The sequence below is a fragment of the Poecilia mexicana genome, unplaced genomic scaffold (assembly GCF_051168715.1).
Source record: "Poecilia mexicana isolate PSO_F unplaced genomic scaffold, ASM5116871v1 scaffold_16, whole genome shotgun sequence".
In the NCBI taxonomy this organism is placed as follows: Eukaryota; Metazoa; Chordata; class Actinopteri; order Cyprinodontiformes; family Poeciliidae; genus Poecilia; species Poecilia mexicana.
In genome coordinates, this window is record NW_028263385.1 from 8822221 (window position 1) to 8849822 (window position 27602).

Below are 27602 nucleotides of genomic sequence, written 5' to 3' on the forward strand. Positions count from 1 at the left end.
AGCTGTGTATAAATTATTGTCAGCATTAAGACATCTGTTCTGTGCAGGTCTCTATTTTTTGTAGAGAATATTAATTAATTTTCTTATTTAAACAGAAACATCCAAGAAACATTAAAATTATACGCATGCAGCACTGCACCATTATATTTGCCTCCTTTATATCTTAAGGTTCCAATTAGTCACAACCTGTTTGACTGTAGATTATATTTCCATTTTGTGAATTTCATTGTTTTGATGCATTCTTTCACACAGTTTATGGATGCAAAGATGCACAGTGAAAATGGATCCATCCAAAAGCATATTTGCATATTCCAAACCTAGCACCATGTTATGCTTTCTTATTGAAACAGAACATAAATGTGATTTGATATAAATGTCAGTCAACAGGGAGCTGTCAGCATTTTGCACTAAGTGATGAATGTGTAGGTGGTCTGATGTTTTATAGATGTCAAGAATAGGCTGTTAAATCCCCCTCCTTTCTACAGATTTCTGTCAACTTATATTAATATGCTTACCAAAGGCATCATTGCCAAAAAAGTTATTTAAATAGCTCAGTCCTCTATTGTTGCTGTGATAGAAGATGACATGATCGCTCCTAGCCAGAGCGCACATCTAATGCAAAGACGTCAGTGTCTTGTTCAGTGGAGTTGTGAGATAAAACTTTGAGGCAAAAAAGTTGCACCGTCAAGTCTCAGTTTCAATATGACATATTTTAATCAGTTTTATTTATCCAGAGGTTGTTTGTGTGCCATGGAACAATAACAATGATGATTCATTACAGCAATTGAATAGATGTTCAATAAAAAGATTACTGGAGTGACAATTAAATGTTCTAGCTGTAATGGTAATAGCAGCAAGCAACAGGTATGTTTTTTCTGATATTATTTTATGGGTTAAACTGGGTTCCAATTACATTTTGTGTAATTTTTCTCAATAAACATGAAGCAACAGCAGCAATGAGAACAATCTTTTAGACAGGTACAAGCCTTTGTTTTTCCCTCAGCCTTGAAAATGATATTGCTAAAGTAAGTAGCTCTAAAATACACTGCTGTCTGACAAAACATGGAGTTTCTATTTTTAGAATTTTTTGTACATAGGTCAGGGGTGTACAAAGTCAGTCCAGTTATTCAGTTTCGGGCAACCTCTATAAATTGTACTCTCAGTTTCATGTCCGTTGCTGACAGGAGTAACACTCATTTTGGTCTTCTGCTGCAGTGGACCATCTGCTTCTAGATTTGACACGTTGGGCCTTCAGAGGTGGTTTTCTTCGTCCCTTGGTTGGAAGAAGTGGTTAATTAAGCCAGTATTGCTTTTCTATAATTTATACGTTACCTTGTACAAAGTAGTTTGTCCACTCTTCTAACTTCTAACATGATCAAAAAATTGTCATTTGCACATATGCTGGTCACTAGAAAGTTTTTTTAATTTATAGACTATCTCCATAAAGCCAAGAGATGTTTGTGCGTGAAAATCCCCTTAATTCCAACCGGCCTGTCTGCCACCAGCAACTGTGCCATATTCAAAATCTCTAAAATCCCATTTCTTATGAATTCTGTTGCTCTGTTTGAACTTCTGCATGCCACATCTAGATGCCTTTTTGCTTTACAACCAGATTCCAAGGCAAAATAATAATAATTGTACTTCACTTCTAGTCTATGTATCATTCATGTTTGACAATATGAATCCCAAAATAATGTTTTGCAGCACTACTGTCATGATCTGTTTCCCTGAGTCTCTGTCTTTGCGTCTTCCCCGTTGATTGTTTCCAGGTGTGTCTCGTTCCCTTGATTACCCTGCGTGTATTTATGTCCACCTGTTGTCTCTGTCTCTTGTCGGGTCCTCGTCTAATGTCGTCGTTGTGTACCAGTGCGTTTCCCTGTGTTCTTTGTGCTCCCCGTTGTTCTGTACCTCGACTTTATCATTAAATTTATCACCATCGTCCTCCTGGGTCCTCCCTGCGTTCTTCCTCACCACCTCAACCACATCACCTTATGACAACTACAGAGTTAAATTATGTTAAAATACAGATCACCTCTCTGTCATGCTCTTGGATTTTCTTCTTGACATGCAATGATGCTTAACAAAATGAAAGGCATTTTTTTTTTCTTAAAAATCTCATTGTGACTCAACATGCATCACTCAAATTATATTCTATTTCAGATTATGAAAATGAAAATGATAGGAATGACTGTGTCTTATTTACAAAATAATTGCCTTTGTCCCATGGTTTCACTCTATTATTGATGAGAATATTTGAAAAATAATAAAAAATAAATAGATGGTACGTTCTTTGAATCTGAATGGAGATATCTAATACTAATAACCTCTGACTGAATTAAATATATAAAACAAAGTTTCAATGTCAGGTATTTGGCTTGATGTCTGTAGTTGCAGAGGTGAATTTTCTCCACAGAGGCTTAACATCTCTTTTGCATAACCTTGAGTTTTGAGGGGGTTTTTTTATTTTTTTTTTTATAACACATGGTACAGTAGAATGGAAAGCACAGACACCATGGTGGATGCAATGCCTTTGAGTGTAGATGGAGTGAAACAAGTCGCAGCGATGGAGTGTTTGGATATAATGCAAAGATTAGTAAGTCCTTGATTGAGACTCTTTTTTGTGTTGCGGTGGCATCAAATGCCCCAAACCACCAGTTTAAATACAAAGAAAATCATTAGACATGTTAGTAAATGGTAAATCAACAGTCTGCTTATGGCTAAGAAACATTAGCAAGTGGTAGCGGAATCTTGCTTGCAAAACTATCATGATATGAGTCAATAATCTCATTAAAACAAATGTTTTCTCCATCACTGATGGCTCTTTTATTGAATCTTTGTGGGACTGCTTGTTGTAAGGATGCTGTTTGGGATAATGAACACTCTCAAATGACAAAATAATAATTTTCCCTGCCCCAGCTCATTTCATCCACACCTTTAATTCCATGTTTTTGTCTCTGTATCCTTCCAGGCCCAGACCATGGGCATGATGACAGAGTATTACCACTATATCTTCACCACTCTGGTAATGTACCATGCTTGTTAATGCAAATAGTCTCGTTTGTTCTCATCTCTTCTCCGCTAGAATTTTTCATGAATAGTGGCTAATTGCCAATGGAGTTTGGATCCAGTCCATAACATCAATTTTGTTTGACAAGTCGGAGGCACAATGGAGTCCCAGGTTTGCAGTGGTAAACACTGCTTCATAGGACTGTCAACAGCAGTCTGAAATTCCACAAAACGCCAGATTGAGATTCAAAATGGAATGTTTCATCCTGGTAAGCTGATGAAGATTAGACCTATTGCTTTGTGAATTAAATAAACAGTTAATGGGAAGTTTGGTAAAATGTGAAATTAATGCTTACAAATTATAGGTAACATTATACTGCAAAATTTGCAGGTCAGACTACAAACATGTACAGTGGCCTTAAAAAATACTCACCCCTTGAATGTTTTATCCTTTTGTTTCTTTTACAAACCCAAAATCATGATAAACAAAACTTGTTTTTCAGGACAAAAATAAAAGAAAAAAAACACTAGAGTTCAGGTGAAAGCGAATTTCTATGAAATAATAAAAATTAAATTAAAAAAATTATTATCTTCCTCTTTAAAGTGACTGACCAAATTCAACAGATGTCCAGCCAATTGTGGGTGGTACGCTAACAATGAATGGAATGGAAATTACCTGAATGCTTTTCAGTAGATTGTAGTATAAAGACACCTGTGTTTGAAACGTCCATTATCGGTTTAATAATGGCTACCATTACCACTGTTGAAGAAAACTCATATTAACAATGTTCTTTGGTCTGACAAGAACAAAGTTAAGCTTTTTGTCAACCAGACACGATGTAAACAATAAACACTGAACATCACTGTAAGCACACCATCCCCAATGTGAAGCATTGTGGTGGCAGCATCATGCTGTGGGGATGTTTTTCTGTCACAGGCCCTGAAAGCTCTTGTAAAGGTGGAAGATAAAATAAATGCAACAAAATATAGAGAATTCCTTGCAGATGTCTTGTTTCATCTGTAAGAGAACATTTGACTTTAAGCAAGACAATCACCTGAAGCATTGGACTTGGGTTGCCCACGCAATTTGACAAAGGTTTAACACTTTTGGAAGAATGACGTAAAATTGCAATGGCAGATGTTCAAGTATGATTGAAACCTGACTGTACAGACTCTGTTCAGTCACCACTGACTTGGAGGGGTGAATATTTATGCAATCACTTATTTTAGGTTAAATATTTTTTTATTAAACTTTGTTGTTAATGATTTATAAAGCAAGAAGATGTAAAACATCCACATGGATGAGGGCTTTTTATGGACAATGTCTTATGATGATGATGAACTTTATAAAATCCTGGTACAAAGTCTAAAAATAGAAATGTCTACACAAACAAAAATTCCAGACAGTTCGTTTTTTATTTACTATTTTATTGCTAATAATGTAAACTACTTAAAATAACTGGCTTTATAGCAGTGACCTTCTCACCTTGTGTGATAGAATAAAAAAAAAAACTCAACACAAGTGTCCGTAGGGTGCTGCTTTTCTCCGTTACCCTGCCTAAATGGGAACCAGCAGATTGAACTGGAATACAAAGCAGCATGCTCTGTGCTGTTCCTTTCACCCTCTGTTACTGTCTTTGTCTCCTGACTCTCTTGAGCGCTCACACTCACTGTCTCTGCAGGCATGGCCAGTCTGTTGTGATAATATGTTATGACACAGGGGTCCAGATATGATGTGTGTCATTTCTCACAGTTGACAGCGGAGCAATGACATTGTTATGTGGTGTGTCATGTTCATGTAGCATCTGTTGTGCTTTAATATGGAAATCTGAAGATTATTTATATTCTTGTATTGTCTTTTCGAGTATTTAGCAGCATTTTTATGCATTTGTTTTATTGCATTTTCCCAACTATATTTTTTGTACATAAGACATGGGTATCTTGATAGGATCAGTGTTATACCTATCTAAAACTGCAATATGCTGTCTTACTGATAGATATCCCATTAAGAAGATTATACCTGGCAACTTTATTTGATCCAAAGTAATGAATTCTTGCACGGTGTACATGGCAATACAATTTCCTCTCGATGGAGTTCACTGATGTCTATGTTTTATCTTCAGAGGTGAGGGAAGTGCCGACTTATTAGAGCGTGAAAAGGCAAAAGCACAGAGCTATGGGGGTAATAACTTCCTTGTCCTTTGAAATGAAACTGTCATAGCCCTTGTCTTGCCACAGCGATCTTAGAGAGCTTTAAGCTAAGAACTTAGTTATGTTTTCCCCAACTGTATCACTTTTGCATTATCTCAAAGCATCTTAAACTGCAGAAAAAAATTCTGTATAAGGCAAATGTAGGATCATGTTACGTATGTGTTTGTGTTGCATGTGTGCGTGTGTGTGATACTTAGTTCTGATAAAAGTAAACTAGAACTTTTCATAAGTTTTTTTATTTGTCTGACTTTCTGTAATATGAAAAGCAAGTACAGAACAAATCACCATTTGTAAATATTTGTAAATACAATTGTAAATACAAAGTAAGAGAGGATTGGACATGCTTTGCTACATTAAAAAAATAAAATTGAATTCGTATAGTCCAAAGATTTCTGTTAGTTTACTTTCCCAACTTCCCAATCTATACCTCAGACATTTTCAGCTGTGGTAATCTGGGTTACTCTTTGCTTCATTTAGAAAGGACAAATTATTCTGCACGTTTAAAGAAGGAAAAAAGACAGCTTTATCAGAGGGTAACAATGGCCATTCTTTAGTGAATGTCTTACATGCTCTCCGTCCCCCGGCTCTTCCTCCACAGGGTGCTAATGAAATATCTATGTTCATCCAAATGTCTTTTCCAAGCCCCGCGGCCCAATTTCACATGACGTGTGTCAACATGTGACTTCACACATCAGATACAATCGCTGCTCCAGACATTACAAAGGCTCAGACTGAATTCCTATTTATTTTTTGTTGAAGATGCCAAGGCAATGCAAGAGCGGAATATTAATATGATACAAAACAAATGATTTGTTTTGGTGTTTTCTTTAATTTTCCAAGCTACAAGCAAATAATTAATAATCTGCCAGCCTTTAAAAAAATGCCTTTTTGTTAAATCCAATTAAAAAAAGAAAAAAGTGGTTGGGATGTTTATTGCTTGGGCTGTTTAGCCATTATTCATATAAATGTGACCATGTCAGGAAAAATCTTTTGAACTCTAGTGCTCTGTCTGATTTGATTTATAATGCAAAGTTTAAATTATTCTTTGTTCTGTCTTAAATAGATATTTCTCTGTTTTTATTTGATGCTGTCCAAATCTATCTCTATATGAGGACAAATGATACAGAGTATGTACTTCAAACACAAGATGTTCAGTAATGCCTGACTGCATAACAACCTTTCGTTTCTTTCTTTTGTTTCTCAAAAAGGACCTGATGGCTATTGATCTAGAGCCATATCGCTTTTGTGGTGTCAACATGACTGGCTTTCGCATCCTCAATGTGGACAACCCCCAGGTTGCATCTATTGTGGAGAAATGGTCAATGGAAAGACAAATTCCACCTAAACCAGATTCAGGCCTGCTGGAAGGCATCATGACGGTATAAATATAGAATTTTTAATTTATTTTTAAAACTACAAAATCAGAAACATATTCAGTTTGTTTTTCATATCAAATGATCATTTTTGTGACGTGAATAGTTCCAAGAGTAATCCAGTGCACAGTATGAATACTGTTTTTAATGAACTATTTTGTAATATTCTTCAAGTTCCACACTTGAAATGCGGAATGGGCAGGCGTGATATTTTGATTTGTTTTAAAAGTGGTGCAGTCAGTATTGCACAACCATTGAAAATGGATTTTGTTGTATTTTATTTTGGCTTAGAGATCATCTATGTCACGAGAATTATCTGCACACCTATAGACTGAAGCAGAAATCATTATGAAAAATCACTTCAAATTGAAAATTGATTTAGAATGGAATTGTGACCCTAAAATTTAATCAAATCATGAAACACTAAAAGATTCCCACCTGTAAAAGAATGGGTACCTTCTGTGCCAGTATGTTTTTGACAAAAATTATAGTAACCTTTGCCTATTCAGACTTGACAGCGAAGACAAAATACAAGAAAATTACCACCTGGGATAAACACAAGATACTCAAGATTTTAACTTTTTACTGAATGTGCGGGTTATTTAAAAATACCAATTCTTAATTTGTGATTTATTCTGAGTCTGAAGCAGAATTTGGCATGAAATCTTATTAAAGTCCAGTGTTTACCACTGACTGCTGTCACTTTACAGTAAAAACAAATTCAGACACACCATTCCAGGGAAAACAGTCACAATCATACTTTCTAAAAGAATAACTAACAATGCAATTTTGTTCTCTTTTTCATGAAAGTTTTTGGTCATATATTAGCAGATACCATAAAATGTGTTTATTCTTAGAATATGAAGTGTATCCATAAAGTATTCACAGTACTTAACTTTTTCCACATTTTGCTATGTTACTGCTTGATTTTAAAATATAAATTTAATTTAGTTGTACAGATTTTATAGGGATTTTTTTGTTGCTTGTAAGTCTGATTTACATTTGTGAATCTGTATTCCATCAGCCTGGACAGATCGTCAAATCAAAGGAACTCTGTGTGACCTCCTGCTGATATATATATATATATATATATACATATATATATATATATATATATATATATATATATATATATATATATATATATATATATATATATATATATATATAATTTTGATTGGTTGCCAGTGTCACCTCTTGAGACAAATATCACATGAAATTGCTATTCACTTCTTATAAAAAGAGTTGCATTTGCAGCAATCTAAAAGCAGAGCAGCTCTCATTCATTTCTACACCCAACAGTTGAAGCAATTAAATGCCACTCTCCTGTTTAAATTGTAACCTTGCCAAATTTACCAGACAGATAAATGTCCCTGTATTTGGCTTGTGGTGTGCGTTAATTTCCACCCATAATAGTGTCTGTGTTGAAATGGATTTTCAGTGTTATGTCAGTGTGAAAACTATTGTCTATAGCCGCCAGCTGAAATAATGTTCACCCCTTATTCCAGACAGATGCAGCTCTGACCTATGATGCTGTCCACATTGTGTCCGTCTCATACCAGCACGCTCCACAGATGACTGTGAACTCACTGCAGTGCCACCGACATAAACCCTGGAGATTCGGAGGCCGCTTCATGAGTTTCATCAAAGAGGTGATGGGTCACCTTTGGCCTGCTGCTGTTTTACTCTCAGTTATTTATGTTGAAACACACTGAGTGGTTAACCAGAGAACAGAAGTGGAAGCCTAGTAACTGTGTCTTATTTAGATCTTTAGCTAAATATGTCAGACCCGCTACCAAGAGAAGCTAAGCTTGACTCACACATCAAAGCAGTTTTTTGTCAGCTTCATCATTTCTCTCTACTCATAACCTATTTTTCAGGATAAAAGATGCCATAACCTTTTGGAGGCACATGTTGTATAATTGCCTTTTATCACATTCAACATAAGCATCTGACAGTGCCTCAGACAAAATGACAAATCAGAGATGTGCCGAGTTGCTTCAGTTTGTATCTGGAAGTTTAAATAAGAAAATAATTTGTCATATTTTTTATTTTACAAATAGTAGGGATTCTGTTTATTTATTTTTAAACGAAATCATTAACCTTTAAGACAGAATGCACTCTCTGGATTGTAATTTATTCATTTTGTCAGAGAAAATTACTGACAACTTTTCCCATCCAGTGTTGACAGAAACAGCTCTGTGATGCACATGCTATCAGAATTTGCAGCCAGCATTGCAAGTGCTATTTACTCAGTAACAGCATCTAGACTGATAAGTGTCATTGTTCATTGTTACCCAGATTCGTACTAACCCTGACTAGGGGAAAATGAACCGTTTGAATTTTTGTTGCGTCTCTTGTGCAGATAAGTGTTTGTGTAGTTCATCTTTTGACTTGTGTAAAAATACAAACCTAGTTACTGCATTGCTTGTACCTAAATAATAGAATGAAGAATAAAATGTACAAATATTTAAACTTTAGCCCAGTCTGATGTTTAGATGATTGGTAAACAGAAGGAGAATCAAGGCTAAAACATGTTTATCTTTTCCTTGCTCTAATGTGAAGCTTTGATAGAAAGCGAAGGTGAGGTGTATATTTTGAACAGACACAGCTTGTGGGTTTTTCAAGAATTTCCTTTTACCAGCTGATATCTTTGACAGAGATAAGCCTGATAGTTTTGTATGGTATCCCTGGCTCAATAACTTCACATACGTTCAAGCAGTATATTGCTTGAAATTGGCGTAGCCCAAATCCTCTGCTCACTCCAGTGAATATGAAGCAAAGTATCATTTGTGTCTGACCTGCAAAAATACCTAAGGTGGGATGATTCAAGTCATTTCTGCTTTTCATCCAGCCTCTGTTCTCAAGATAACAGCCCCTTTGCACACATGTTCAAGATTTTTCTGAGGTCTGTGAATTACACAAAAAGAAACCTGTTAGGATTTTAGAAGGTATTTGTGACTTTGGTACACTTCACCACAGCCTTTGAGGTATTTGCAGTCGTGCACGCTGATGTTTTATATTTGTGTGCTAAAACAGCCTACCTTTGTCAGTTCACAGAGAGACTAATTTTACTCTTGGTGATATAAAATATTATGTTCCGACTTGCAGTAATGAGGGTTTTTTCTTTGCTTAAACAACATCTAAGGACATAGAATGTGTATATAACATAAACAATTACAAGGATTTTGCACTAATTAAATAACCTCGTATTCTACATACAGTTGATTCACAAAGCCTTTGCAAAACAAATGTGTGCTTCAAAGTGCAAAATCCAAGCAAATAGCTGCACAAATTTGTATATATCTTTGCTCATTATTTCCAGGGTAATAAAAGCATCAGATTCCTAAAGACCAGTCTCAATAGTAATAAGCAGTAACTACAAATTATTGTTAAAGTTAGAGTCCACATTTTACTTCAAAAAAGAAAAGGCAAGAACATGACAGGGTAGAATTGATTGATTCTTGAATTGCTTGTGCTTGCTTTGATTTGTCAAAAAGTGTGTTACATTCTGCTAATCTTCAATTGGATTACAAAATTCTACACTTATTTAACGTTGAAAGAGAAAATGCCTCGCATTTACATCGACTCTGAAACAAGTATTTTTTTTGCAAAACTAACTCTTCTGCTTTTGCGTTGGACTGACCACCTGCACCGGGTGCACCCCACATCTCAGCAGCAATGGCTGCTGGAGAAAGGCTGCAGTCCTGCAAGCATAATCGGGTGTAGATATTGGATGGATGGAGCAAAACCTTCCACTTATAAAACACTGTCTGGGTGAAATGACAACATTCTGCGTTGGTTGGCACAAAATGGCAATATGTAATTTGTAAAAGAGTTCCAATGTTGGAATAAAGTTAATCAAATTGAGTAGATAACTGCAGCAAATGAAGTAGGAATAGCACAATATGTGAATCAGTACTATAAGTATTCTATATATTAACCTCTACATATTAATACTTACTTAATAAAATATTACTTTTAAAAGACTGTCAGAGCTGCAGAGGCAATCCTCTATTTTCAGCCAACAGATAAGCCAGAAATGTATTATTTGCATAACATTTACATGCTTGTACAACAATGTCTGGTGTTTATTTGTTCCAATTAGACTAAGTAAACATCAAAGTATTGTTGGCCAATTTTTCTTTCGCAATTATATTGGAAAAGAGTAGCAAATCCTGATAAAGGTTAAACAAATGCTAAACATCTAGTGTGGTAATAAAACATTAACTCACCGCTGATTTACACTTGCTTCAAGATCAGAGGCTGACATGTTCTGAAGGTTGAATTGGCCCTCCGGATGTGATACGGCTGAGGCATAGTATATGTCATTTTCTGAATTAAAGCTGTTTGAACATGCCTCCCACCTCGGTGGCAATAGGCCAGAGGGAATGAGGTATGGGAGGATTTTGAAAAATAGAGTGTCACAGATTTCTCCTTGAAGGTTCAATCTTTGCACAACAAGTTCTTGCAAGCTGGAGGCTGGACAGCTAGCTGGTTGTGAGGTTGTCACAGAATGGGTTTTAAATATTAGTAAAGTGCAATAGGTTGGCACACGGTGATTGATTGCCTTATTGTGTGAAGACCTGTTAAACATCCAGTGTGCACATCAGAGACTGCGACAGGATGAGCGTGACATTGATGCCTAATTAGAAATCTCTTTTTTTTTCTACGCAGAAGCGTTAATTTATACACATTCTTTAGTTGGTATAGCATTTAAAAATGAAAATGCTAATTCAGTGGCAACGTCATCAGCTGTTAGTATCATAGAAGCTTACAGATGGCTTACATTTGAGAGGATCAGGTAAGTGGCATGCTGTTGTGGCTGCACCTGCAGTCATTTCTGGAGGGTGCCGGTATCAAGGAATCATAATCGGGGGCAGTCGTAGTTTTTCTCCTTCGGGTGGAATCAAGCAAAAGAAGATGGTTGTTAATTAACTACGTAGTCTGGAGGGAAAATGTGTCGGAGGCGTTGAGATGTAAAATGTAATTAAAAAAAGGGAATGCAGCTTGTATAGTTGTGTTTTTGCTTTTGGTCTGTGTATGTGTGGGAGTGAATTTATTTTCAGCAGGAAGATAAAGTGCACTTTTTTTTTGGCAGGAAGTATATTTCTTTTTATGTGTTTGGGCTATCAGAGTATTTGCTAAACATAAAGAATACAAAATAAATTAAGGAACAGAAACAATGTTTAAAATTTACATTCAGGCAAGGCTTTTGCAATTTACGCAACAAGCAAATATATTCTGTTATTCCACCTCCTAATGACATTGCAGCAAGAACGATAGAAAGATGGATGGATGGATCACTCAAGCCTCCATAAAATAAATCTTCTGCAGTGCTAATATAATTGAAATGTTCTTTATTAATATGCAACATTTTCATGTTTCAGTCTCACTGGGATGGTTTGACTGGAAGGTTGTCCTTCAACAAGACGACTGGGTTACGCACAGACTTTGACTTGGACATCGTCAGTCTAAAGGAGGATGGACTTGAAAAGGTGAGTTTGTTTCACCAAACTGGGCTCTGCTGAAGGTTCCTTCCTGTTAAAGGAAAGCTCTTCCTTTCCACTGAGGCCGGATGCTTATGCAGGATGGGGGATATAGCTGCAAAGTCAGTGAGTGAATACAATCGGCTTTTACTACATCCTTTGCAAATTATATTTCATTATTTGAAACAATAAAGTATGTATGCAATCCAATTTGAATCCATCTATAGAAGTAGATTGAGGATATATTTATTAAGATAAATGTAGATGTTAGTCTTGAGATTGCAGCTATAGAAAACATTTTCTTCAGATTCTGTTTCACATCTTTTGATATTAATCACAGATATTTTTTTAAAATACTGAAATATTAATGTTGAAGTGTCATTTGGCTTTCTTATTAAGAGGAGTATTGGGAGTTAAAACATAAGCATAAGTTAGTAGATAGTAAAATAAATTGTTTGGGTTACACAATTGTGTGTTAGTAGCAGAATCTCTAAGTGATAATTTGAGGTAATGCTTAAATGGTGTTTGGCACTAAACTGAATAAGTACATTTTACAAAAAGATAAAAACAACATCTACCAGGGCAAAATTGTAGAAAGTATTTTATTATACTGGAGGGCAACTACAACAGCTATTATCTGCTAAGTGGCTTTCATACAGTGTGAATGAATAAAATAAGGATGAGTCCCATTATGACTTCTTCAGAAACTCCCTCAAGGCTTAGGACTCTACAGTATAATAGCAGAGACTTTTCAGCTTGTAACCCTCCAGAACAGAGCTTTGAAATGATTCTTCTCCTTTTCACTGGCGTCTTGTCCTGCGCGCAGCCATTTAAACTGAAGCATTGCAAAAATTATTTGATGCCGTATTATTATTGTGCTTTTGACAGATCCTTCACTCAGGCATATTAGCGTTGATCCACAGCCTGCTGTAGATTGCTGGATTTTTTTTCTTTCCTTCCTTGCATATCCACAGAATCGGCTTTAACTGGGTGAGCCTGTTAAGATGTGGACTTTTTTTATTCCCAACTAATCCCTTGTAATTGAATATTAGCCTAAGTTTATGAACAGGTTCTCAGTGTGTCACTTTTGGTAGACGAGAGCATGCCCAAGATGGTGAATTAAGTGTAATGCTCTTTGTGTATTTGCATGAGAAAATAACTTTTGAATCAACTAATTCATGCTAATCATGTTAAATGAATTGAACTAATTGTAATTCGGTGCTATTAGAAGGAGTTTTGCAAAGCGGAAAGCATCCTGATATTTTTAAATTCTCTCCTGGAGTCCTCTCCGGTTTTGTGAGACAAGCTGTAACTAATGTGGTTTTCAAATTAGAGCATATGCCTCTCCCTGGATTAGCTAGGGAGGACATTAACAGGCATTTTTCATGCTTTTGTGTGCGCTTGTGTCTGTGTGTGTTGGATGGTGAGCGTCTTTAAATGGATTCACCTCAAGCACAAATCCCAGTGAATATTAAAAGCTCAGAGTGTAGCAATAGAGGAAACAGAGGAGGGCTTGGTGGAAAGCTTGAGTTGCAAACAGAGATTGCTATAGACAGCCACAGGACTATTTGTGCTAATGATATGTTCCAGAGTGCGTTTCTACAATGTGCTGAGATATTTGCCTTAAGGCTTCTTGCATGTGTAACTTCTTTTTATTTGCTCAAATCACTTTGCTTATCTCACTGACACTGCAGAGAAAAATTACTCGCACAATGGAATCCAAGCTCCAATTTTTCTCCCTCTTTATTCTTTTCAAATTAGCTGTAAGGTTTAAAATAAGCACTGTGTTTGGTAGTGTCCTACTCAACATTTAGTTTTTTTTTTGTTTTCATTTATCGTTACATATTGTTAAAACTGAGAGCACTAATAATATAATTGCAAATGAGGTAATATGGTGTTTTTAGTAGTTCATCAGCATTTTCATGATCATCTCAGGTAAATAACGATACTCTTCGAAGAATGTTATCATTGTGTGGTTTACCCAACATGTTTTTTTTTTTGTTTTTTTTTCCTATCAGTGTATATTCTTGACTACCTATACTTTGCAGAGCACCTTAGCCTGCTGATAAAAGGTGACACAGCCAATCATCTAATGCTGCTGGAGATGTGTTCAACCTGGCACTAATGCAGGAAACAGTTGGCGGGGGAGTCTGTGGAGGTCATAGCTCGCCAACAGACACAGAACACTTAGCTTGCACACTTTTCATCTTCTACAGGTGGGGAAGTGGAGTGCGTCAGGAGGTCTTAACATCACGGAAGTGCCGAAGCGAAAAGGGATGAACATCACTGATTCTCTGTCTAACCGTTCTCTTGTCATCACCACCATTCTGGTAGGTCACCATGTCTTCCAACTTTTCTTACTGATTATGTGCTAGGAATCAGGTTTAATGCAATTAGCATATTTAGTTTTCTTTAAAAAAAAATCCTCTTCAAAAACATTTTTTTAATACATTGTATTGCCATAATTAAAGTAACAACTGCTTTTGCAAACAAGCAAGCTTTAGTGATTAATATTCCGTTACGATATAGACTGCAACATGTTTAATCTTCTAGGAAAGCTTTCCACATGCTTTTGGAAGGATCACTTTTAAGGGAGCACTTGAGCTCAGGCAAAAGCATTAGACAAGATAGCCTGGATGAGAATCTATGCTCTAATTCATCCCTATCATTTTTTTTTTGCATTTAAACAATAAACTCATTCATCCATCTGCTTATGGACTTTACTTTGTGCACTGGTGCAAAATTATTTCACAACTGGAATATGGTGATCCCAATTATCTTCCCACATTTTTGAGAGCATGAAATTGCTAAAAATGTTATTGTGTGCTTCATCATAAAGAGCTTCTGTCACGGGAACGAAGGAGCCTATCCCATACCCTGAAAAAATGTACGCTTGGTATAATAAAGTCTGACAAGGACCACTTTCCTGGCAGCTTCCAAACCAAGACTCGTCGGTTTGATTACCAGACAGAGAAGAGTGATTTCTCATTCCTGAGTTGATTGGTGCATAGCGTTGTGTTTACACGTCTACATCTTACAATTTGCATTGCTCTTGATGAAGTAAAGTTTGCATGAAGTTGCAACGCCATGAAAACCCATTTCTTGCGCTTCTCCCCTCATCGCTCCTTAGCTAATCTAAGGGCCATGTAAAGGGCCTCTGCAGGGTGTTATGCACTCTGTTCACTTTATTACCTACATTTATTTTGGTCTCTGTAAACCTGATAGATGGTTGTTCGTGAAAATCCTAGTAAAACACTTTGACTGGAGCAAACGTCCATTTCTCATTCAACTTCACTTAAATCATTTTGTCCTACCTCATTCTGATGCTCTGTTTGAACTTTAGCAAATTGTCATCAGCTATATTCTAGATGTCTAAATGATTTGAGTCTTAACCAGGGAATGCTTTTATTGTTTTGTCTGATTGAGGAAAAAATAAGCCAAATGTTTGTCTATTATCATCAGAGGGTAATATTTTTTTTGCTGAATTGTGTGTTGTAGCAACTTGGCTCACTGGACATTTAAGCTTTGGAAGTGGAGATCAGGAAGAAAGCAGCACAAATGGAGCAAGTGAGACTATAAACTAGCGTTAATTACACGTTCAGACAAAAAGACCTAGAAATGCCTCTTTTAGACCCACATTACCATTTACTTGCCGTTGTTTGTCCTTAGCTCTGTCACTGGCTGTTGGTGTCTGTGGAGGAGCTATCACAGAGGTGATGGCACAGGCCTTCCCCTGCACACCCCTTAAAGTTACAATGATAAACACTGTTATTATGCCTATATTGAGCCACAAAGCTATAATTATGACAAGCAGGATTGTGGTAAGGAATAATTATTGCCTATCAGGTGCTATCTATATTAATTCTGTCTCAGAATGGAGAAAATGAACAAGGATTTAAGTGGTCTAATGTTGAACCACGATACAGAACCAGTCACTGATTTTATGCCATTGTGGTGTTAAGTAGCTTTTATTTTCTTTCCGTCTTCTTAAATATATAATTTTTGGATCTGACAAGCCTTCTTCATTTGCAGTTTCTTCAGGAATCATTAGTTTAGGAACATAAAACTTTCAAACTGTTAAGAAGAGCTTATATTTTAATATCAATCTCCCCTCGTAGTGTAATGAAATTGCATCACACTGATTCTCAGTGATGCATGAGCACGACATCTGACAGCTTTATACTGATAACTTCGCAGTAGAGATTAGGGCACTTAATGTGTTTTTCCTCTTACAATAATTGTTTGCACTCCATTGCCTGTAATGTCTATTTGCAAGCCTGCCTTCCTCCTCTTTTTGTTGTGCACGCTCATGCTGCGACTAGAAGGGTTGAGCTGGTATAAAGACTTTGATTTGAGTCCAAACCTTGGGGAATTCCATAAACGGGAAGGCTAGAAACAGATGGTAATGGCCTTCTCGTTAAACATGCAAACTTTTTGATCAAGTTAATTGGACAAGTTAAGCGAAGTTTTTGGCCAAGCATTTTGCTATTTAAATGCATTGTCATCAAGTATTCATGTCTCGTTTATTTAAGAGGCAGTTTTGTGTCTATAATATCCAAACAGATTTGGATATTATAGGAACAGTCAGATACATTTTGTTAGCACTCAGTGGGAAACATTTGAGAACCTGGGTACCCTTCTTCATTTTTGCAAACATTTTATTTGTTCAATTTCTGTACCAGATTCATTAAGAATATTTTTGTATTTACATGCAGGAGCCAATAGGCCCATCTTAGATGGACGATTTCTCAGACAAAAAAGTCATATCTTCTTTGCATGGATCATTTCTGGGAGTTTTATTTATTAACCTATTAATGTGAAGCATTTCTTGTCCCTCAATCTTGAAATGGCGATACTGTATTACAAAATGTAGCACATTTTTTAAAAACATAAAATTTAATACATTTAATTTAACAAAATAAAATAAAAAATAACATAGTAAAAACTGCAAAAAATCAAGCACAGCTGACTAAAAGAGAAGACCTTTTGTGATGATTCTATTTTATTTTAGATCAATAGCTCAACTGGTTTCTGAATTTTGAGTATGTCAATTTATTTGCTTTGGGTGTAATACATATTAACAAATATGGGTTGGGTGTCCCCTAGTATTTCACTAACGCTTGATTCTCCAATAACTGATAATTTTTTGATTGTCATACTGTAAGTGCTATGGTCGCCAGTTTTCTCCTTTGTGTCTCCCCCTTTTTTTCTTTTGAACCTCTCTCTCCCACTGACAAAACACAATGGCAAGGGGTCACCTTCACAAGAGAATTAATTACTCAGCTTCTGAGCTCAGTTAGTAAATTATACAATGGCAGTTGGGTGTAATAAATTGTAGTTTATTTTTGCATTTATGGACCGACATGTTTTTAAATGCACATCAGTACTTTGCAAGTCTATCTGGCAGGGAAATAGTAACAAGCACCAAATAAAGGAAATAATTTATGAGCAATTCAGATTCAGTCATTGTCTCTGCGGGCAACAGTGCCGTTGCTGTCCTTTGGAGGATGTTGACAATTTATGAAGGCACCGTCGTGTTCATGTTCCTTTTCACTTTTGCTTTCCGTCCGTAATCAGACAAATTGTGATCAGTCGGGTGGATTATCGCCGGCCTCTAAAGACTGTTGGGTAGCTGAACAGAAAATGTTACTTTCATATATAATGTTTAGTTATTTTGATATTAAATATTGAAAAACTAATCACTGAATTACGTAGCTCCAAGTATATTTATTTCTCATGCAAATAATATCTATTTGATATTCTGGTCTTTATAGAGTAATAAGAGGATTGCTTGTACCAGTCACTGATTTTATGCCAGTGACTGGTTGGGGTTTGTGCTCAAACAGCTAGTTTGCAATAACTACTTATTATCTTAACAACATTACCTGCCTGTTTTTGTACACTGCAAAAAACGGACAGCCCCTTTTGGTTAAATGCACTTATTTTATTTGTTAAATGCCATTTGCCATCATGAGTCTTTTTAACACAGAATTTAAGTTTACATGTTTTCCAGTATTTTGCTCATGGTTCTTTTTTTTTACTCTTGTCAGCACTGATTTAACTCATATCTGAAAGCTGATTTTCCTCATAGTTTTAAGGCAGATGTGAACTTTTGTTTCTTGGTTAAAGGACTTTGTCACAGTTTATTACAGCGTCTGCCTACGATGTATCCACCAGCTAAATAAGTTAATATCCATTTTGTTTGTATAGGCCTAATGTAGCTTAGCATTTGGTTATTTCATGTTTCTGTATGTGGAAAAACTTCAATCTCCTTTCATATTTTAAGTCTCTGTAGCTGCACACTGAACTTGAATCTGCTGTCACTATCTGTTAAGTGCTACAGCGACTCGTCAGCTCAGATCGCTTTTCTTCAATTAGGTGCATGTGCTGAAACAAATTGAAAAAGCTGACCTCACCAATGCTTCTCATTTGATCTTTTGGGTCCGTGCAGGAGGAGCCATATGTCATGCTTAAGAAGTCTGACAAGGCACTGGTTGGGAACGACCGTTTTGAAGGATTCTGCATCGACTTGCTGAAAGAGCTCGCCAAAATCCTGGGCTTCACGTATGAGATCCGCCTGGTGCCTGATGGAAAATACGGCTCACAGGATGACAAGGGACAGTGGAATGGCATGATTAGGGAACTTATGGAACATGTAAGTCTTGCTTTATATCATATTTTTTTTTATTTTCCCCTCTGGCTTCAGCTGATGAGATAATGACTAAAAAAAATCACCTTATGCTTTACATAATGGGGATAAAATAAACCTGCCAGCATCTGCAAGCCTCACTAATTAACACCATAACTGTGTTTGAAATGTTCACACAAGCATTCACTCACTATAGCGATGATGAATATGAGATGTTTTTGCATTTCAAAGACTGCCTGGGTGCTGCGGTAGTACAAGAATTCCCAGTTATATTTTATACAAATAAGCGCAAGTGGGACAAAACAAAATGCTTGAAAGCCATGGTAAGCCAAGTTCCATTCCAGATTGTGCATATAGTAAAGAAAGATGGTTTAAGGTCCCTTGCAGTTCAAAACAAATCTTTTAGAAATAAAATCTTCTAATATTACTTTTTTGTCACGGGTGAGGGACAGAGTAAGGTGTCATTGTTACATTTCAGAATTCAAATAAATAAAAACTTTTCAAATCTCTTACACCAAACAACTGTTTTCAAGCAGGATGTCCTGATCAATAATGTTAATAAAATCAATTCAAAATGCTACGCTATAAGAAAGACAACACTTATTTTGTCAGTACTGCATTGTCAGCATTATTAATGTTATTTTATCCCACTCACCTCAAAGAATATGATCCAGACACTATATTCTCAATCTTTTTACCTTGACAGTGACATATATTTTCTCCTATCCAATTTTTACGCATTAAAGGTCACAATTATTTCACTGTTACACTGCTAGACTAACACTAGCATGATTTGTCTCTGTTTTGATATGACTCATTGATTATTTGCGTCGCAGCTTGTTTCATGTTAATTATGGCCGAGAAAGTTCTCTTGCTTCATCAACTCAGCTTTTTGGTTTGAACGTTGCAGACATTAATGGCACGTGCTTTAGCTGCTTCTTCTCCAGTTCTCCAGCCTTTAGTGGGTGTTGTTTTACACTTTTGTACATTTTTTACACTTGTAAAACCTTGTGTTGTTTTTACACAGTGGATGCTTGTTAAGTGTAAAAACAGAAGTGTGAGTTCTTCACAGGCACCCGAGTTCCTGAGCCACAATTTCTCTCAGGCCCAGTTAGAGCCACTCACTTTATGCCCAGACTGCTTATGAATATAGCCGTCATTATTATCTGTGCAACATAGTTTTTATTAACTTTATCTGTTTCTACTTCTCAGGTGAGCTTAATTTTAAATACTCATTGAATTTTTTTGTCTATGAACTAAGAAAAAAATTGTATTTAGAATATTATTGGAAGTCAAAATATTCCTTTTAACATTAGACACTATTCCTGTTTACTTTGTAGAACCATTTTGTGTCATTGCAGAATGCCCTGCCTTTCATCTGAATTGCAGGTTGTGTCCTCCATGGAGACAGTGATATAGTTATGATTGAGTACAAGTCAGGAAGAGCCTTCCAACCTGTCAGTTACATTTATGGCACAATTATGTCAAGGTTGCCTAAAAGTTATGAGTGTGCTGATGTCACTCGGTGAAACGCAACACTCGCCACAGCTGGATGACCAGGGGTCTGGAAGAAAGCGTGTGATGAAGCATATCTCGAAAGGATTTTTGCAAACACGTCGACCATCGTCTTCCCACAGGACAGTAGGTGATCGCAGCAGTCTCTGTCAAACTCAAAACCTTAGCAGCCATGAAACAGCCTTGCATTCAATTGGTGGTGGTTATTCTCTGCTGGCATTTCATAAGTGTCCCTGTCGGTGCACTCCCTTTGTCCTCAGCCCCATCAGGTCAGAGCTGTACTCAGCTGAAAACTTGTAATAGCGTAAGTGGCATTTAGTGCAGGGAATTGTGTGGCAGGAGTCAATGGCTTGGTGCTGAAAGGGTTGGAAAAGGTGGACTCCCACTGCAGCACTTTATTTTTACACGCAAGCTTTTTGCCAGATCCACGTTGATAACTATAACCTTTAAGGGAACAAATGGATTACCAGAGGCAGACAAGTCAGGCACAAACTGGAAATGCACAATGCCATAATTTAAAAGTACATTTTTGTCTTTGGTTTTTAAGAGAAATGGTCCTCGTTGCCATAGTGAAAAAGGTTACCGGTTTGTAGGCAAAGAAAACAGCTGTGGTACTAATAAATAGCTACTTATAACATAAGATTTAAATACTGTTTTGCAAAGAGATAGCGTCCGGTGATAGACACCTCTGTGCTGTGCATAAATTCTAATACAAGCTGTTAAAGGGCAAAACATTAGTAAGCAGTAGCATCTAGAAGTTAAACCAGATACTTACATTAACTGCATGCAGACACAGCACATTTTCCTCTTTTTCTCACTACAAATTAACTGAATTAGGATTAGAAAAAAAAATTGTCAAAGGCCACCATAATTAAAGTTTTTTTCTGAGATTATTTCATAGTTTTTTTTGTTTATAAACACTTATTCACGACTGATAGAACTGCTTCTTAAACTGTATGATTGTGTCAAATGTTTTGAGTATCACACGAGTTGAAATACCTCAAAGTTTGGCCCATTCCTCCTCATAGATCCTAGTCAGCTTTCCAGGCCAACTTGTGATTGAGATCAGAGCCCTTATTCTCAAAGATTCCCAAGACTAAACCTCTGCTGTCAGTTTAAAAATTCTAAAAAAAATTAGCAAAATTCTTAGAAGTTCTTGAATTGTAATTATTTTTTCTTAAATTTGGCCCCAGTAATGCTTCGTTCATACAGCAAGATTTAAAAATCGTCATTTACTTTCAAATCCTGAGAGACCACACACATGATGCCAAAAATCTTTGATAAAACAGTTTTGGTCGAGTCACACAACAGGAGCAACACACCACAGACAAGCTGATTTCACAGACAGGAAATCTTACAAAACTTCAAGAGTTTTAACGTGACTTCAGTCTAAACAAACATGGCAGACTTGGAAGAAGACAGTTTTGACAGTCTTGACAGTTTTTGTTGTTTTTTTGTCAGTCATTTCATCAGATCAAATACAATCAGGCAGTCAGAGTTCATTGCTGACAGCTGAGCGTCCGCATTAATATCAAGTAGATGACATAATGAAATGACCAGCATGGTGAGAGGCTGTAATAAATGACAATAATGATGAGAATGTAAACGTGCAAACATGTTGATACTGTGTGGTAATTAATTAAATTGTGTATAGTTACATCATCATAGCAGTTTTAGATTTTATGATAGGTTAATTTCTATCAATGGATTGTTGGAGGTGTGTACACGCATACTGTATAGTGGTCACATATATATATATATATATATATATATATATATATATATATATATATATATATATATATATATATATATATATATATATATATAACATTAACATTAACTTTTAAGCGAGTTTATAGCTAATTTAAATATATCCGTAGGCTTATTGTACATTAGGAGAAACGATTTGTTCCTAAGCCTCAACTTGTCTAAGTCTAAGGCTTAGGAACATCTAAGATATTCTCTAATCAGTTTTGGAACATTTAGGAAAATAAAAATACTTATCCTAACTGGCCTAAAACAGACATTTTTAGTCTGACTTATTGCCACAAAGTGAAGAAAATGACTTCATTTGCTTATACAGTTTACATAAACATCAGGGCTTAACTATTGGTGTATTTTCTTTTAGTTTATAGCTTTGAAAAGCAAGAGACTAAAACCATTGAAGAGCTCACCCAAAGTGCCATCTGTGCAAGAATCATCAATTTACTCATTGCTTCCAGTGCAACACCTGAATCGAAGATCAGCATCTATACTGCCGGTTATTGCTTTTACTTCTTCTTATCCAAGTATTATGGATGCAAGGAGATAACGTAGATATTTATTCAGTTCTATTTTTTGGTTCAGTGCTTTCTAGCCTTGTTGATAAGAGTAAGCTGATCATAATTCGGCAGACCTGAAGCATGGGCTAAAAGGCAAGCTCAGTCGATTTGACCCTGAGATGACATGGGATGCAGGCATCAAAAGGAATCATCATATCTACAAATCTGTTGGAAGGAAAAATAATAACAGTAATACACAACATGAAGAAAGTATATATGGACATACTGGTATTTCTTTCATTTTTGTAATTACTTTGTGTTAACCTCCTAACACCCCTTGGACCTTCTGTTTAGAGGCACTAGATAAGGTGTATAATATTTGAAAGTTTTTTTTTTTTCAGAAGGGGTACAAAAATAAGTCAGGAAAACACATAATGGTCCCCAAACATATAATGTAGCTCACTACATTTGTTTGTGCTTTGAAAAAGATTGAATAAAAACACATTTTATCTATGAATATCAGCTTATCTGATTTTCTCCACGAGAAGGGAAATTTTGGGTTGACATTGCCAAGTGTCACAATTTGATATATGCAGCATGCAGTGGTTTAATTTACTGTAGTCACGAAACTCACTGCTGTGCCAAAGGGCATTGTTTGTAAGGTGCTAAATGATGCAATAGGCCTTGTTGAACTTGATTTAGTCAAAATAGATGATCACGTTAATCAGGCTGTGATGCAAATGTTAATAGCATTCTTAGCACTTCGTTTGTTTCAAGGCAATTAATCTCTTCACCGACAGATACACTGAAAGGTTTAACCAGCACACTTACTCTTTGTCTGTGCATGTTGTCAGATAGATTTATGGTAAAAACATAAAGTTGCAGATTATTTAACAGTGCTTTAACAGTATTTTATCTGAAAAGAAGTTATTTATTTGTGAGGAGATCATTCTAACCTGCAGGAGAGAAACTTTGATGTTTATCAGATGCAACAGGGCAACTTGTTGATGCAACTGACCTGTACTGTTATTGCAGACCTATAATTGATTTGCCTCAGAAGATATACCTTTTGTTAAATCAGTTACAGACTGCAACTAAATAATGCTTGTGTTGTTTTTTCCTCCAACTTCTTTGTATGCTTCAGTACTGCAAGACCTGAATCCCCACAAACATCTTTGAAAGCACATTTTCAGGTCATCCAGCCATCAACCCTATTTAACCTCACAAAAAAATAAATAAACTGGAATATCGACTGTTTTTACCATATACCAGAATGTCCAAATAAAGGTTCATTAAAGACAGTATAAGTACGCAGTAGGACTGATGATAAAATGTTATTGTTTATTGTCAGAGCACTTTTCAATCTGTTCTCTTAAAATGTGAAGAATTGGCCACACCTAAAAAACCTAAAATGATATGGCCATTCACCTAAACTCATAGACAGGACAAACAACTAATCGGAGAAGCAGCCAACAGGCCACAAATCTAGCAAGAAAAAACCCCAGAATGCAACAAGAAGTCACATTATTAATTTGTCACAAGTCAATAAGTGCACACAGAAAACATCTGGGAAATGTGCTCTTTTCATATTAGGCAAGAATTGAAGCTTTCAGCTGGTATGTATGGCAAAACAACAACCGCCTCGAACACATCTCTAGCATGGTAAGACGTGATGTTTGCAGCATCATGCTGTAGGAATGTTGATCTTTAGCAGGAATGGGGAAGCTGGTCAGAGCTGATGGGAAGATGAGTGCAGTTAAATGAAAAGCATAATTGGAATTGTGTCTCAATTTGAACTTAAGAAAAAATGTAACATTTATTTAATTCTGCGTGCCTATGAAACACAACAGAAGGAGAATATGCACGCCTGATATGAAAGCATTGTTGGTAATATTTAATTACTGCATGCTGAGAGCGGCCAGAATATATAGCTCTAACTAACGGTGCTATGTATTAGTGCCTCTTGAGAATATGTTGATCATGTTAGTGTTAATAAATGTTCTCAAGGTTGTTATCAGGTGAGAAGGTCTGCAGGGACAGCAATGTTAAGCCTACCATCTGCAAACCCAGATAACACCGCACCATGTGGCACATACTAGGACATTGTGTGTGTAGTGCTTGCGCCTGGTTTGTGTGCATAAGCAGAAAGCAGAACAAGGACATGCTGCATGTATATTAACCCACCATAGGGATCTCTGGAATAGCATGCTGGCTGATCTTATGGCTGAGTGGCAGGTTGGTTCAAAGCAGCAGTTGGCAGCAGAGAATACAGCGAGCAGGATGTGATATGCGAATTTGAATAGTTTAGGAGAAACAGTGAATGCACGGCAGGATTCTCTGGTTTTTCTGTCTTTTTATCAACTGTGTGTTTAACCACCATGGTGCAGACCACAGGAGCACATAATTCAAGGTGCCACATGTGAAGTGAAAATGTTTCATTTCTGACCTGCGTTCACGGGTACACAGAGCGTAGATCTGGGACAAGAGTTGTGTAAAATAATAGGGTTTAATTCTGACTAAGGTAAATGTTAAGGATAATATATGACAGAGGAAGACAAAAGAATTTCTACTCAGTGCTCAACTGCAACAACCTAAAAACATAAATTATTGTGCAACAAAACCCATAGAAAAAACACAGCTTTTATTTTGCACGTTTAATTTTTGTCTATACTTGATTTAAATACGTTTTTGAATAAGCCCTATTTTCACAAAATAGATAAAACAAAACATTCAATCATTTCTATGTGTTGAAAATGCAGTACAGTGAACTGTTGTATATTCAAGCCCTGTTACTCTTGCACTGCTCAACATGGAGGAATTAAAGAAAGCCTTCCTTTGTGGGTTGTGTCGTTTCTTGGAAGGGAAAAGGGTATCCGAGCGTGAACCAAGCAGCTGGTTTCATTAACCTCCTGCCCAGCCATCATGTAGGGGGAGAGGATGGTGGTGGTTCTCGGGTTGCACAGCGTACGTGGGTGGTTGGGGCATGGATATTGAGACCATTTAAATTTGCAGTCCAGGCATACTTCTATAATGGGTGGCGACCGCAACTTAACCTGCCATGCCATGCGTGTCTCAACTACATGTTGTTCTATGTATTAACATGCTCACAGACTGGCTCTTGCACTTTGACATGTTATTCTCTGTATCAGTTTGATTTATTGGAATTATTCACAATGTGCGATCAGGGGTTTCCAATGCAAATTTTATATAAATTCTTTATCAGACACAGTACCTCCCTTAAGTCTCATACCTCCTCAACTGTGACAAATTTTGTCATTACACTCTCAAAAAGTGTGAGATGCAATGCTATTCAGCCTCCCTGAGTTCATATTCTGTAGAGCCACCTTTTATTGCGATTACTTCACCAAAGCTGGAATTTTTGCCCATTCTTCTTTGCAAATTAGCTCAAGCTCAATCAGCTAGGATGAAAAGCATCAGTCTCAGTGGTGTGAAAAACTTTCTCCCTTTCCTGATTTCTCTTTTTTTTTTTTGCCCGATTGTCACATTTCATTGTTTCAGAACATTATTGGTTTTAGTGGGTACTCACTTTTTCAAGCAGAGCCATGTAGGTTTAGATTTATTTCTCCCTTAATAATAAGCATTCCCAAAATTAATTTAAAAAATATATTTTGTGCTAACTTTTGTTGGCTTAGGCTAATATTTACATTGGTTTGATGTCCTGAAACAAAGTGCTTTAAAAAAAGGAAATCAGGGAGGGCACAGACATTTTTTCATACCACTGTAGTTCGGGATTTTGGATGGATAATTCTAACACATTAAAATCTAGATCCTTTGATTTATGTAGTTCATTTGTGATTTTGCCTGCTCGTTTTCCTGCTAGAAGATAAACTCTTGGCTGTTTCAAATATGGTCACTCACCATTGTTTTAACTACATCCATCTCTACTGCTTCCCTCTCCTTACCAATGAACTTGAGATGTTCTCTTATAAACTTACTACACTTTAAATTTCTCTACAACTTTATCCCTGACTTGTCTGATGACTATCAGACAAGTCATCATTATTGGTCATTATTGGTGATCATTATGGCATTTGTTCCTTAATGTTCTCCAACAAACCTATTAGGATAAATACAGCTGTTCTCTGAAGGCCTGAGATTAAATTAAACACAGTGGGAGTTTATTAATTAGGTGATTTCTGAAGGATCTGATGCTCCAGATTGTGCTTAGGTATATCAGAGGGGCATGTACTAATTAAATGTACAACACCCTTCAGTTAAAAGACCTTTCTTTTGTTGCAATTTCACAAAAAAGTGTGAACAATTCTTAATACTTCTGCGAAATACAATGAATCAAAAGTTGACATTTTACTAGTTCAATTAACAAATGAATGTATACATGCAGACTGTTGGCCCAGGATAGCCAAAATTAAACTGTTGGTCTGAAAGAAGAAATCTACAACTATAACTGTTTTATTTTCCCTTTTCAGAGAGCAGACTTGGCAGTGGCCCCTCTCACCATTACCTATGTGCGTGAAAAAGTCATTGACTTCTCAAAGCCCTTCATGAGTATGGGCATCAGCATCCTGTATCGCAGACCCAATGCCACAAACAGCGGCTTCTTCTCCTTCCTAAACCCCATGACTCCAGACATCTGGGTGTACATTCTGCTGGCGTACCTGGGTGTTAGCTGTGTTCTTTTTGTCATTGCAAGGTAAGTACAGATGCTTTAAGCTGTTTGTCCTTTCAGTCCTTCATTCCTCTCCCCATGTGGTTTTCAGGAGTCACAGTAATTTGCCCTGTTATCATTACGGGCCGAGCTTTGAGTACAGGAGTCCAGTTTATCATACTGTGTTAACTGCTGGGTAGTGATCAAGGCAGTTATGCCTGCATGGGCTCTCTACAGCCCAGCAGTGTGAAGGCGAATATAAGAAAAAAAAAAACTTCAAGCATAGTTTTAAAGTCCCATCCGGTAAGTAATTTCTGGTTTCCTACATGATGTCTTCGGGAATCGGAAGGGGGCTTAAAAAGACTTTTGAAGAAGAAGTAGGAAAAAAAAGACAATCTTCTGTAATTATCATATTCAGCAGAATAAAAAAAGCGTTCGCACCTGATGTGAAATTACATCTGAGGAGTT

The 27602-nt window shown here is 36.5% G+C and overlaps 1 protein-coding gene across 1 annotated transcript in view; it reads left to right on the forward strand.

Annotated features, from left to right (window-relative positions):
• The window catches only part of grik3 (glutamate ionotropic receptor kainate type subunit 3), a 117595-nt gene that overhangs the window by 73948 nt on the left and 16045 nt on the right, over window positions 1-27602 (forward strand). The window contains exons 5-11 of the mRNA XM_088013799.1: window positions 2969-3022; window positions 6426-6596; window positions 8099-8242; window positions 11981-12088; window positions 14296-14409; window positions 18531-18734; window positions 26956-27179. Of these exons, the coding sequence (XP_087869925.1) occupies window positions 2969-3022; window positions 6426-6596; window positions 8099-8242; window positions 11981-12088; window positions 14296-14409; window positions 18531-18734; window positions 26956-27179 (1019 nt within the window). The remainder of the gene's footprint in view (window positions 1-2968; window positions 3023-6425; window positions 6597-8098; window positions 8243-11980; window positions 12089-14295; window positions 14410-18530; window positions 18735-26955; window positions 27180-27602) is intronic.